This window comes from Crocodylus porosus, unplaced genomic scaffold, assembly GCF_001723895.1.
Source record: "Crocodylus porosus isolate Cpor-Errol unplaced genomic scaffold, CroPor_comp1, whole genome shotgun sequence".
Classification (NCBI taxonomy): Eukaryota; Metazoa; Chordata; order Crocodylia; family Crocodylidae; genus Crocodylus; species Crocodylus porosus.
The window spans coordinates 5,668,917-5,682,174 of NW_017728942.1; the positions used below are offsets into that span (position 1 = coordinate 5,668,917).

The 13,258-nt window shown below is 40.9% G+C and overlaps 1 protein-coding gene and 1 long non-coding RNA gene across 2 annotated transcripts; one reads left to right on the forward strand and one right to left on the reverse strand.

Moving 5' to 3' along the window:
- Window positions 1-1,509: 1,509 nt before the first annotated feature.
- Window positions 1,510-12,167, reverse strand: LOC109318803 (androgen-induced gene 1 protein-like). Its single transcript, XM_019548204.1, has 6 exons — window positions 11,984-12,167; window positions 11,514-11,654; window positions 8,756-8,857; window positions 7,958-8,073; window positions 2,713-2,864; window positions 1,510-2,294 (listed from the first exon to the last, which is right to left on the reverse strand). The coding sequence occupies exons 1-6, from the start codon at window positions 12,155-12,157 to the stop codon at window positions 2,269-2,271; spliced, it is 711 nt and encodes a 236-aa protein (XP_019403749.1). The 5' UTR covers window positions 12,158-12,167; the 3' UTR covers window positions 1,510-2,268.
- LOC109318805 lies at window positions 2,775-5,564 on the forward strand. Its single transcript, XR_002103323.1, has 2 exons — window positions 2,775-3,497; window positions 4,085-5,564. It is a non-coding gene; the product is annotated as an uncharacterized LOC109318805 (long non-coding RNA).
- Window positions 12,168-13,258: the final 1,091 nt, after the last annotated feature.

Below are 13,258 nucleotides of genomic sequence, written 5' to 3' on the forward strand. Positions count from 1 at the left end.
GATAAGCAGAATGTTGTAAGTAGGTGGTACACAACTATCTTAAATGGTTTTTTTGCTCATGAATGATACATAATTTCAATTTAAAAATGACTCAGAATTTGCAACAAAACATACATATCATATGAGTCATTGGCACCATCCCTCTGAAAGATTTCTATAATAATGGAAATTTGTCTGACTTACATAGTTCAGAGAGTTTTGATTATGGCTGTTCTAAACAGTCCTCTTTATTCCCATGTTGTGCCTTAAATGAGCAGCAGCTGCCACTAGCTCTCTGAGTTAGTGTAAATTCTCGATATATACAATTCACTTGTGCTGGGAGCAAACAACCTTCTAGACAATAGAAAATTTCATGACTTCAATGTTTTGTAAAATGCAGCATGATATGACAATTAGGAGCCAGATTGTTAATTTCTGCTTGCTATTACCATAAATATGCTTGTGAAATTGTGTAATTGTGGGCAGAAGCTAATCACATGTACTGCATGTGCGATCACTCAGTAGGCATGAATAATCACAGGAATGGCACAATGAAATTAGGCACTTGATTGTATAACCTGTCAGAAAGTCAGACATTTTGTCTATGTTTAGGTAATAATCATTGAACCCTTCCAAAAATCAGATCTTCTGAATATAATTCTACCACTTTGTATAAAAATGCCCACATTATTTAGTGTTGTGTGCCAACATCATGCTTAGTTGGAAATGTGTCACTAGTGAAGATGCATGCTTGAAGAGCTACATAAATATATGTGATTGTAAGAGCACAGCTGGCTACATACCATAAGCTAGACACTAAAAGTCTCCCTGAGACCAGGTCTCTTTTACTTACTGTTTATTAACAGGACTTCTAAAAAAAATAAAGTGGTACTGATGAGATAGCTATTACCATTCCATATTGTGATAGTCCAGGTGTTAATTTACAGTTTTCTTTTTCTAATTATCCTTTCAACCACTTTGGGAGGTCACGCATTAGTGCAGCAGTAGGCAACTGCCAGCATGGGTGCCAGAGCGTGGCTTACAAAGCGGGGCTGGGCTGCGCTGCCACAAGGATTGAGCTCCTTGCAGCTTCCCCGCCGTCTGCTCCCGGGCTGTCACGCCAACATCTTGCAAGTTGAGGTTGCGGGTGTTTTTGACACTCTGCCCAAAAACATTTTTCAACCCCGGCTTTAATGGATTGTAATTTTCCAGATGTTAACCCAGTGCCTTTAGAAAACCCAGAAACTGCAATATTTGTTCCTCTCAAACTGTCTTTCACCTTTAAAATGTTTGGTTTCTAACTCCTCAGTCTGGTAACTTGTAGCTTTTTAATTTACCTGCTAATTTATTTATCCAGCACTACTACTACTACTACTGTTGACAGCTGAGTATCTGACAGACCCTTATCTTTACTGCCAGAGATCTTTACACTTGCTTCATCTACAGATCAGAGACTCCCACTAGGTATCAAAACAAACATTAGAAGTTGCATCACTTTTTTTTTTTTTTTTTTTTTTTTTTTACAGGAAAAAAGTAAAAAAAGAGCCACTGTGCCCTAAGCATCCTCAGTGGGATGCAGACCTCGTTCCTTGATTGTATAAAATGTTCAACAAAACAGAAACAATTCCAGGCCTTGTTTTTGGGGAATTTGCTTGGAACCTTGCCTTTACAGTTTGAATGATATTTCTAAGTGCAAGAAGCAAAAAGACTTTGCTTAGGACCTGATGATTAAATATGCTTTGCATACTTAGTGCAGTGTTATGACAACTCCACATTTTGTAAGCAGCTGGATAGTTACTTCAGTTTTTAGATGAAATGTGTTGTGGTTTTATTTATAAGGGTATTAATGCTTGATTAAACATAAGTCCTATGTCACTAGTTGTCCAAATAAGTCCTTCAACCTGGTGCATGGGGAAAACGTTAGCATTTTTCAGACTGAAAGGCTAAGGCTAGCCAGAACCATATACTTGGGGCCCAATGTGCACACTTCTGTACATACACACAGATACATGGCTATATTTACGTAAAACCAATCTTCTATATAATGAAGTGGGAGTTGGTTAGAAGAGTTAATATCCCAGTACCAAATTGTTGCCCTGCCTCCCAGCTTCTCCTTACAGATTGCTTGTTTTCTGTATACAAGTTTTTACTGCATTGAATACTGAAGCTGAAAAAACACGTTTAAAAACAGTGTCAGATGATATAAATATTTTATCTTGATTAAAATGCAGTACATTCATAAATAAATTTGCACCGTATGACCTTCTGTTTTCCAGCATCTCTCTATGCTTACTTCTTATGTTTGTGAGTCTCACCTGAAAAAGAAGAACAAATGAACTAGAGTGGACATTTCACTCTTGGCTTGTGGTACCGGTTCTGGGACTCACTGGTCTCAGATTTCTAGTCCTGGAGGTCTGTGCCAAGTTATCAGATGGTTCCATGTTACCCAAACTGAGGCTACTGCACTCATTTCACACTTTTGACACCCACATGATTTCATCTAACCTGTGAAAAATCTCTTGCAACAGCCAGTACTTCCTTACAAAGTTATTATGCTTCAAGTTCAATCATTAAAGGGATTTATGTTTACAGATACAGATGAAGAAGCTCTATGCTGACTAAAAGGGTGAGGAAAAGGTCAAAACATGTCATCGCCACCAGCAGTGAAAGCATGCAGCATTCTGCCCCTTCCCTTTATAAACTAGTAACCATGAAAAAACCTGCATTACTTACCCCATAACAACTTTGTTAGCTTCTCCCCAAGGAAGTAGAAGCCTACCATTTCTAAGTAGCAAGTGAAAAAAAGCAGTGCTTTTCTAGCTCTGCTTAGCACTTCTAAAATTGGGTATACCCAAATTCCTGAGGCGTGATTTACCCATATTATCCTAAAATAAACAAAACAGAATTAAAAACATAACTAGATATAAACAGAACACATTTTTCTTATGATTACAAAGCTACTTTTGTTTATTTCTAAAGATATGTGGAAAATCTCAAGTTTAATTCTGCACTTAAAAAGGAAGAGCATTAGGCAGATCAGCTTTTTTCAAACAAACCTTTTCTAAAACTATTACAAATCTGCAGATAATAAAAAGTTTAACTTGGATTTGTTTTTGGTTATGGTAATTGTTACGATTATTTTTATTCTTAGCATTATTGTAGCACCTAAGGGTCCTATTTATGGTCCAGGACTCCGTTAGTGCAGTGGACGTGCTTGCAGAGTGTTTTGAGATCTTTGACGGAAGTCTCATGAGAATTGTATCATCATTTATTAACAGTAATAATTATTTCAAATTATCCAATGGCCACAGATAACATGTTTAGAAAATGGGAGTTTATTATAGAATTTTTTAAGGACGTTGATCTTTTTTACATACAGGTAAAGATAATTGATTATGGCTACCAAGGCAAAATGCAAAGTGACAAACAATGTTGGAAATGAGAGAAAAGTGGATGCAGAAATACATTATCCTTGATCAGATGCTGATGGAAGCTATGTTTGCATGAAACATTGATGGGTAAAATTAATGGAAGCATTCATATGACATTACCCAGAACTGTGTGGCTGGTGCCAAAGTTTTGACTTTTCCCTGTCTCCTGCAATGCCAACTGAATCTCTTACATTTTCAGAAGTTTACCTAGAACAAGTTCCTGAAAACGGTGACAGCAATTGCCATGTTCTCTCACAGGTGACCAACTGAACCCTCTAAATGCTACAGTGGCACCAACTGCATGAATTTACTGCTAATGTTAAAAGATGGAGCCTGTTTAAATAGGTCATTATAGATTCTGCTACAGTGAAGGGATCACAGCATGTATTATGAGTAGCAGCTGCATAAAGTAACTTATACTTTTTCCCTTGAATAAGTTTAGACAAGTAATGAGCCATGCCAGTTACAATAGGTGCCACACAGTGAATTTTACAGTATGACCAAGTATGTTTGCTTGTGGTTTTCTTTTCACATGTATCAACACTTAGAGTGCATACTGCCTTGTAATGTAAATGATGTACTGTTCTGAAATAACAACTACTACACTGGAAATCATTGCTGTTTAATAGAAGACGTAATGCTCCATTTTGTTTTTGTTGTTTTTTTTAATACAGATGCCCCACTTGCCTGCCATGAGACTTACACATGTGGAAGAGAAGATCCAAGCTCCAGAGGAATAGAGACATTATGCAGGGGAAGAGATACTACATGGCTATCAGTCTGCAGACATCGAGGTACTCTGGTTGACTGGAGAGCAGATTTCTAGAGACAAGACTGTGACTGAGGAAAAGCTAGAGGAAGAATCCAACTAGTGTGGGAGGAAGAGCCAAATACTAGATTTGCCATATTTGAGAATGCAGAGGACAAACAAAAGATGGGTGAACAAGAAAAATCATCTAGTGTTGTAAGAAGAGAGGAAAGAACAAAGGACATCAGAGTGTGAGGAGTAATAAGAACAATTCAGCAGAAGATGAGAGAGAAGGAAGGCTGATCTGTAGAGAGAACTGAAAGAAAATGCCAAGAAAAGTAGCTCTGTGACCTGGGGACTCCTGTTAGGGAAACCATTAATAAAGAAAAAAACAACCAAGTCCTATGAAGAGAGTAAATCCAGAGAACTGGATATGAGATATGGATTGGTCTGAAAAGCATTCTGATGGTAATACAGAAAAACCCATTGATTTTGATGCCACCAAATTCCTGCTGGAGCAGATCATGGATGATTACATCAAACTAGGGCATGCTTGAAGTAATGGAAGTTCAGGTGATCTTCAGTGGAAGAAAGAAGACAGATGTCTTTCTTTCTCAGAGAAAGAAGGCAAATGTATGACAGGATAATGAATATCAAAACAGTCCATGGACGAATGACTGGAACATTCTGGATGTTCACTCATTTGGAGGCATTCAAGTTAAGAGGACTCTTCTCAACACATGGTCTCCTCCTACATCCCACCTCCACGATCCAGGCTGATAAATGAAAACAATAGATTTAAGCTAAAAATAGAAAAAGAAAGTTGAAAAGTGTGACATAGCCTTTCCCCCCCAGTTTTAATATACAGCTATACAGAAATCAGGTAACTGGGAATACATGAAGGACTGGCAGAGGGTAGGACAGATAGACAGCAAGGAGCAACAAAGTACTAAATTTGCGGGGACAGAGTTTGGTAGGCAGACTTGGACAAAGGACTGTGTCTGATGCAACTAGGACAGTGGTTCCCAACCTTTTTAGACAGCAGTCTGGCAGACTGGAAGTGACTGGCTTGCTGCAGATCAGCAGCCAACCTTTCATGGCCTGGTATCGGGCTGCAGCCCAGGGATTGGGAACCTCTGAACTAGGAGACACGGGTGTGGTAAACGAGAAGCAACTGAAGCATTTGTTTATACACTAATGCAGGGAGCCTAGGCAACAGGAGGGAGAAACTCAAGCTGTTAGTGCAATGTGAATGCTGGGTAGCAAAAGGGATAACAAATGCATTGTTTTTATAAACTGCATGGCTGAGAACTGATTACCCACCTACAGTAAGACCAAATGAGTTTAAAAATAAACAGTTACAGAAATGTTACAAGTGTTTGTCTATTTTCTTAGATGTAAAAATACCCCCCCCAACACTTCAAAATACTGCAATTTACAGGCCTTATAAAACAACATAGTATCACAAAAGGCTCATTCACCAAGCTGCCAAAGGGTCTTACTGGTGAAGTTAATTAAACGTTGCTACTGAGTCAAACAATGAATTTTTCCAGTTTTTAGCGCTGCACTCTCCGTACATCATCCCCGAGTGAGTCCTTATTTCCATCACAGCCATGATGCCAAAAAGAACTGAAAGTCCCACAAGCAGGAGAATGCTACAAAGCGTCTACACAGAAAAGTCCTTCCTTCTGTATATCCCCGTGTTATTCAAACGGAGGTTTGGGAATTGACCTTCCCTGTTCTGTCAGGTACGGAGCAGTGGAAGCAGTACTGGCAAGGAAATGCAGGAGAGCTTCTAGGCCTCTATGCAGGACATTACTGTAGAAAGAATACTCTGATAGAAAGTAATGAATCCTGCTGAATATGGCATTATAGTTATTGTTTAGTTCTCAGCTTTTTCATGTTGCAAAAATTCAGGCAATAACATATGAAATAAATATATGGAGTGTTATGTTAAGGTGTATTATCAAATGCTGTAATTACACTGCAGCAGTCCCTGAGAAGACATTTTTCTATCTTCAGTCTAAGTATTCCAATGATATCTTTTGACTGATTTCCTACTCTAATATCTGTTGTTTAAATATTAGACTACTGCAGTGCATCTCACCTAGAGCTACATCCTTAAGCAACTAGAAACTGAAGCAAAAGCAGAATGTTGCAGCCAACAAGGATATAGTACCCTCGGATCAGAATGAGCTGCCTCTTGCTTTCCAGAGAAAATTAGAGTAGTGTTGACTATGAGCTTTAATATCTGAACTGGTTTGGGATCTATGTCTTTAAGAGGCCACTTCTCTGGCTTTATTACCATATTTAGTGCAGAAGTTTGAGTAGAGGGCTCCTTAAGGAAAGGGAGCTGGTAGCAGGACATTTTTTCAGGGGACCTCACCTTTAGAATGCAGTTCTTTAAACCAAAGCAATTCAACTGTTAATATTCAGAGCAAATCCACAAGGTCTATCAATTTACCTAGGCTTCTGGGCAACACAGGCTATTCTGAAAGTTCATGCTGGAGGGCATAAATATTTGGATTGAAGATCCCTGATTAGTCATTTTCCAAACTTGTGACATTTTGACTAGATACAGTTCAGGTGTGTGCCTCTATTTTCAAATGGACCTGAACTTCTAAATAAAATGGAAAAAAAATCCCTTAAGATCACTGGTTTGTCTATAGCGCATGCCATTACCACGTGAAAAATTAGTGACAAACTATTATTTTAGTTTACTGTTCATGAAATGGACTATGGGAAATTTAGAGTAAATTTTAAAGAACTTTTTGCCCACGGCTTACACAAATTCGAGGGAAATCTGTACAATTTTAAAATCAAATGTACTCAAAACAAAAGACCCAGATGCCATCTTAATATATTCATCCCTTGTAACTAATAAATAGGCTTTTAAAATTTTATTGGCTTTCCTGCACTGTAATCTTTTCACTAGTCTGCCATCTTTCACTGTCCCACTGAACTCAACCACTCTCTCCTGCATACTGTTTATCGTTCTGTGACTTTACACTGAAAAAACACACATTTCAAGAAACATTTCATTTTATATATTCAGACGCTGCAACCTTAATTTTGTGAAATATCCTCTGAATGATTCCTACCACACCAAATAAACAACGTATTTAGATTGGGGTGAGCAAAATGCAGCCTGCCAGGACATTCCATCTGGCCCACAGGGCCCCTAAAAAGTTTAGAAAATTAACATTAATCTGCCCCTGGCTGCCTGTCATGCGGCCCTCGATGGCTTGACAAAACTTGGTAAGCGGCCCTCTGCTCAAAATAATTGCCTGCCCCTGATTTAGATGTTTTGCTAAAAAAAGGCAATTAAACAATGGATAAACTGAATAGTTCAAAACTGTCTCTGATGTGGAAGTGAGCAGCTAGAGCACTCTTCAAAAGGCCAAATAATAAGAGTCAGTACAAGGTGTGCCAAAAGAGTGCCCTGCAGCAGCTCCCTCTCAAGAATCAAGCAGGCGTTTGGAGCTGAGGGTGGACATAAATCAAAGGTGCGGGCAGCAGAACCCACTTGTAACTGAAGAAATACAAAGGCAGCAAGTGTTTTTATCTCTGTCTATTTCTATATTATATTGCAATACAAAGACTCAGAATAAGAGTTCAGAGTTAAAAAAGGCGCAGTAAATGTAACAAGTCATATAGAGGGTAACAGACTCATTTTTTTCTTTGAGCTTTTTAAAAAACAATAGAGCTAATATAAAGGGTTGAAGAAGTAACAGAGCAAAAAGAATAAGGAATTATTTTGGAATTTAAACTATATTTCTGAAAAATAATGACTACCTACCAAGTGAGGTATGAAGAACCAAAGATGCTGAGTCCTATTATTCCCTTCAATTTATGCGGATACTTATGTGGACAGCTAACCAGTTCTATAAGTAGTAGTGGCAATATTGTGGTATGCTGAAAATTAAATCCAAATACAACAGTTTGATCTAGAAATAGCAAATCAAAACAACAGATGTCCTATAAAATTATGCGAGTGTGAGACAGCACAGATACACAGTTGGTGAAAACTTGAAAAGAGCAAACAATACTTCACTAGTTAGAGAAGACTTTGAAATACTTATTTGTGACATATTCCACCCTTCATCAATATACTCCACTTTGTAAAAGGTGTAGCCAACTAACTCTCCAGAAATCAAAGGCAACATAAAGATGAAATAAAAAGCAAATGGATTTTTTCAGCAAAGTTAAGATGCCCACTGTTGATTCTGGGTAACAGTAACTGGATCCACACTCGCTAAGGTCCGTGGCACAAGATGGACAATATTCAGTGAACAAGACAGCATTCAGATATGGAACTAAGGCACAAAAAGCCTTGTCTCCATAACTTTTTCCACTATTACATTCATGAATCTCCATAAATTATAGCGATGATAGTTACAGAATATTCACATGGCCAGTAGCTTTCTCACGATCCTTGCGTCTACAAGTAATACAGTCCTGAATACCACAACATAAAAGAAAATATTTATCCACTAACTTACCAAGTTACTTTTTCACGTTTAAGCACAACAGTACTATACATATATACCTAAGGATAAATCCAATGATCCTAAGAGAAAATAATTAATATACTTACCATGGTATGATTAAGCCAAGATGGATTAACCTCATCCAACTCTTTTGGGTATACAAGTTCTCTGTCATATGCATAGAGGGTCCAAAATGTTATGGCTACAAACTGAAAAAACAACTGCATGTAAATCAAGATTACTGTATTGTTCTGACTTTATAGCTACCCTTTCCCCTCTGAGAAAGGCATAAAAGCCACATTTAACTTTTATGCGGAGCCAGCCAACCTCTAATCAGGCCTCTGCGATCTTGACTTCTGCATTCAGAATGTATTTGTGCATGCAAAAAAATACTAACAATTTTTTTCAATGCAGTTTTTATTTTAGTACTTTTACTACATTAAGCCATTTGGGTCCTTTTCTTGGCTACTTGATTCTTCTGTGGGAGTCTGTAAGGGTAACAGCAGTTCAAGAACTTTATCTGTAGATATTATTTGTGTTCAGAGAAAAAGCATTATTCTTCTTAAAACTAAACCTGAAAATGTGGGGTCAACCTACAGACAGGGTCAGATGAACATGGAAAACTACTGACATAGATAATTATTAGCACCCGATGTTTTGTATTTTTCAAAATGGTCTATTTGGAGGTCGACTATTTTAAAAAGAAGAAGTGGGCATTAGAACTATACTTTTTAAAAATCAAATTCAGAGGACACCATCATTTCACTGAAGAACTAGTGAATAATCTTCAAATCTTCATCAAGCTGGCTCCCACTAAGGTCAACGGGAATTTTGTGCATGGTGTAATTGAGTGCAGGATTTGGGCTGTGTTCTGATTAGCATTTATGAGAGTGAAAGACAGAACGTGAAACAATAAAGAAAAATTAAGTTACTTGCTGGTGTGAACACAGAGCACAGAAGGGTCTGTTTGGGATATAAAAATACAGTGCAATTAAATAACAGTTTAAAACATAAGTCCAAAGACTGGTAGATAAGACAAGTACAGGAGCTACAGCACCATGTTATCCCAAGCTTCATTAAATATATAAGCTCTTTGTAAACTATATTTTCTAAAATGTAGGGATTTCTCCAAATCTTCATTTTTTACAAGATGCAAGAAAATAGCAGGCCTTGTGGACAAAGGAAATTCAGTTAAGTAAAAACCCATTGCATGGGCATTATTTTGCCGCTATCAGATACAAAATGAAACAATCCAGGGAACAGGAACTAGATCCCAGGTGCTTTCCCATGTATATCCAGCTACCCTAACAGTGAGGTAACAGAGTTGCACTCCCTTGTTTGCCCTCTTTGTGGCCCAATGGCTCCTGCACTCTTAGCCTCACGCTGGCCGAGCTTCAAGAGGCAGGTGCCCACCCCACAGTCTGTAGGGCATTAAAGCATCTCCTAGGAAACCACAGCCACGGGTTTAAACCCCTGCATGCTGGGAAGGGCCTAGATCCCCAGCCCCTACCCACCTTGGAGAATGTGTCTGCAAGGTGGATATACAAGGTGGATAGCACCAGCAACACTATCGGTTTTAATCCAAGCGGCCACCGTCACCCTGCTTGTCCGTGCCTTGACGACTGGATCACGTCTCTGGAGGCTTACGCAGAGTTGAGATGCTCCTCCAGCTCGTGTCGGGATTGTTTGATGACCAAGGTGCTTCAGCATATGCACAGAAGCCTAAGTTTCGATATCCAGGGCAGTCAGAGACATGGGGCGGAAAATTTTCCGGTGCTTAATTTTTCCGTGGGAAATTTTCTATTTCTAAAAATTCATTGTTTCATAAAATTTATTAGTAACGATGAATGGATGCCCATTCAACATTAGGCAAGCTTGGCAGTTTCAAAGTTGTAATTGATGTTTCTCAGGTGATTATCCCTAGGAAGTGTGTGAGAGAGTATATATGTTTTATTGATTTGTAAACAGGAGGATAAATACACTCACATAATAATCCAAACCAAAAATCAAGTTATGAATTCACCTAATTGGCTGTGCAGGTCAAAACAAAACCAAAGCATGGCATATCATGCACAGTTCTCTGGGTATGCTAAATTAGTGTGTCAACAGTTTTCAGTGCTTTCATTTTTTTTCTTAAATGTAAACAAACAATGTAAGGGAAGTACATGCTATCGTGTATTGTCGTTACATTTTTAAAAGTACTCCAATAAAAATAATTTATTTCCGCATAAAGCTTTGAATTTGTTTGAATATAACATTTAAACCACATAAAGTGTGCTGTATTTAATTTTTTTCCTAATCAAATATTTCAGTTCAAATACTTGTGGCTATTGGGACATAAAATTAACATGGTGTACTTTTTTAGCTATGTTTACTAAATATAAGTCAAATAAACACGCTAAATCAAATCACGCTCTATTTAAGGCATTGGGAAATTTTCCAGAAACTTTTCCAATTCAAAATTTTCCAGAAAACCCACATCTCTGAGGGAACTTTCATAACAAGAACTCAGATGAGGCAAAATGGGCAGCGGTTTCCTGGATCTTTAAGTTTAGATGCAAACTTCCACCTGAGGCTCCTGTCTGGATCTCACCCCTCAAATACATCAAGGCCCGACATACTGTCTAACGTACCAAAGACCCCAAGAAGCTCAGGGACAACTGGCAGTTACCAGCTGCTTTCTGCAAAGCCCAAACAGGAAAGGGGCAGCAGCACTTGTGGTGGGGCTGGCCAGACCCCTCTCCTGGGGTCCGACCCAGCAAAGCAGTGCCACAGGCATCATGGCCTTCACCTGGGTCACTTCCACCGGCCGGTCCTTCCCCAAGTTACTGGAGTGCGCCCCAACTGGGCCGAGCAACTACCTACCAGGCCAATGGGAAAGACCAGCACGGAGAAGATGAAGTCCTTCAGGGGCAGCAGCCAGGAGATGCTTCTCTGCCGAGTTGGCAGGAACATGTGCACTCCATCGATGAGCGTACACAGCCCAAACAGCACCGTCTGCAGGATCTGCGGGACACGCGCGTCACAGCCCACTCCTCTCCCACCGCTAGGGAACACTGGGCAGCCCTGGCCTGGAGCAGTCAACAGCAACGTCGACCCCCACCTCCACCTCCTGCCAGCTGGGTCCTGGGTCACGGCCCCACCCCCAGTAACAGTCCCCCTGCCCCGGGTCACAGCCCCACCCCCAGTAACAGTCCCCCTGCCCCGGGTCACAGCCCCGCCCCCCATAATGGTTGTCCCGCCCCCAATAACGGTCCCCCTGCCCCGGGTCACAGCCCCGCCCCCAGTAAGTCGCCCCACCCACAATAACGGTCGCGTCGCCCCGCCGGCCGCACCTGGTTGAGGAAGGTGAGGTACTTCCAGCGGCCGCCGTACGTGGTGTCGCTGTCGCGGCGCGGGGAGTGCGGCAGCCCGACGTTTTGGCAGAGTGAAAAAAGCGCCCACACGAAGCAGCACAGGTGCAGCACGGTCACAGGCCGCTCGCCACGGAGCCGCAGCCGTCCCGCCATGGCCGTGGGCCTCGCGCGAGCCGCACATGGGGGCGCTCTGCGCATGCGCCTTCCCCGTGACCCCACATGACCAGCACCGGAGCTGCTCCTTCCCGCCGGGTCTCTGCGGGAGAGGCTGGGAGCGGCCCCCCCCCCGACACCCAGCCTTGACAGGCCTTAAAGGCGAAACACTGCCGGAAGCTCCAAATGACCCTGTTTGCTAAAAAACATGGACATCATTCCTATTTCCTTTATATTGCTCGCCACAACCCACCAGCGAGCGAGAAAACTGGGTGAGTAACGCTGATTTCGAGGCCAGGCATCCTCAGAAAGTGCCGGCAGCAAACCCTAAGAGCAACTGGGATGTGCTGCATCGATTATAACCCTCCATGCCTTTAGTGGTTAAAAAATAAGCATATGCTGGCCCGAAAAATAACCCTGCATGTTGAACCCTTTGACTGTTCTCGACTGGACGTCGTAGGAGGGTTGAAATGCTTGTACCAATGTGGTAATTACTGCTTAAGGTGCCATTAGTGTCAACAGGACGCAACCGCTTGGCTGGCTCCTGGGCGTAGGTCTTGTGTAGAGACATTTATGCCTGAGTTTTCATGCTTCGCTTCGACACCGAATGCAAGCAGCTGAGCGGAGAGGATCTCATAGCTGGTACCAGCGCAACTGCAACCCTGACGTGTTTCACTGCTTCGTGGGGGGACTTAGAGTTACTGCATGCAACGAGGATAAAAGACTTCTGCTCTGTAGAAAAGTTTCCTAAAATTCAAGAAGAGCTGTTTGTTTCCCAACGGACAATTAAGGGTCAGAGAAATGAAAGGGAATCAGAAACAGGGTCTTGCAAAGCTCCTCGAATCACCTGGGTGTCTAATGAAAGCGTGCGTGTGAGCTGTCACGGGGGGAAAACAGGCCATCCTGCTTTACACTTCATTATTGAAAGTTAACACGTTGCAGGCTTGCATAATTTCCTGGTAGATCTGCATTTGCAAATCCTTAGCTTTGTTTTTGAGAAAAAACAAGTCCCCTGCAAGCATTTTGTAAAGCAAATGAGATAATCAGTTTAAATTGCTCTAAATCCTGATGCTTGAGCATGTGTACAGTAAAGTATGTTTG

Coding starts and splice junctions, on each gene's coding strand:
- LOC109318803 (XM_019548204.1), bottom strand. CDS start 12,157: ATGGCGGGACGGCTGCGGCTCCGTGGCGAGCGGCCTGTGACCGTGCTG. Junction 11,655..11,983: donor ACCTCACCTTCCTCAACCAG/GTGCGGCCGGCG, acceptor CGTGTCCCGCAG/ATCCTGCAGACGGTGCTGTT. Junction 8,074..8,755: donor CTTGGCTTAATCATACCATG/GTAAGTATATTA, acceptor TTTAATTTTCAG/CATACCACAATATTGCCACT.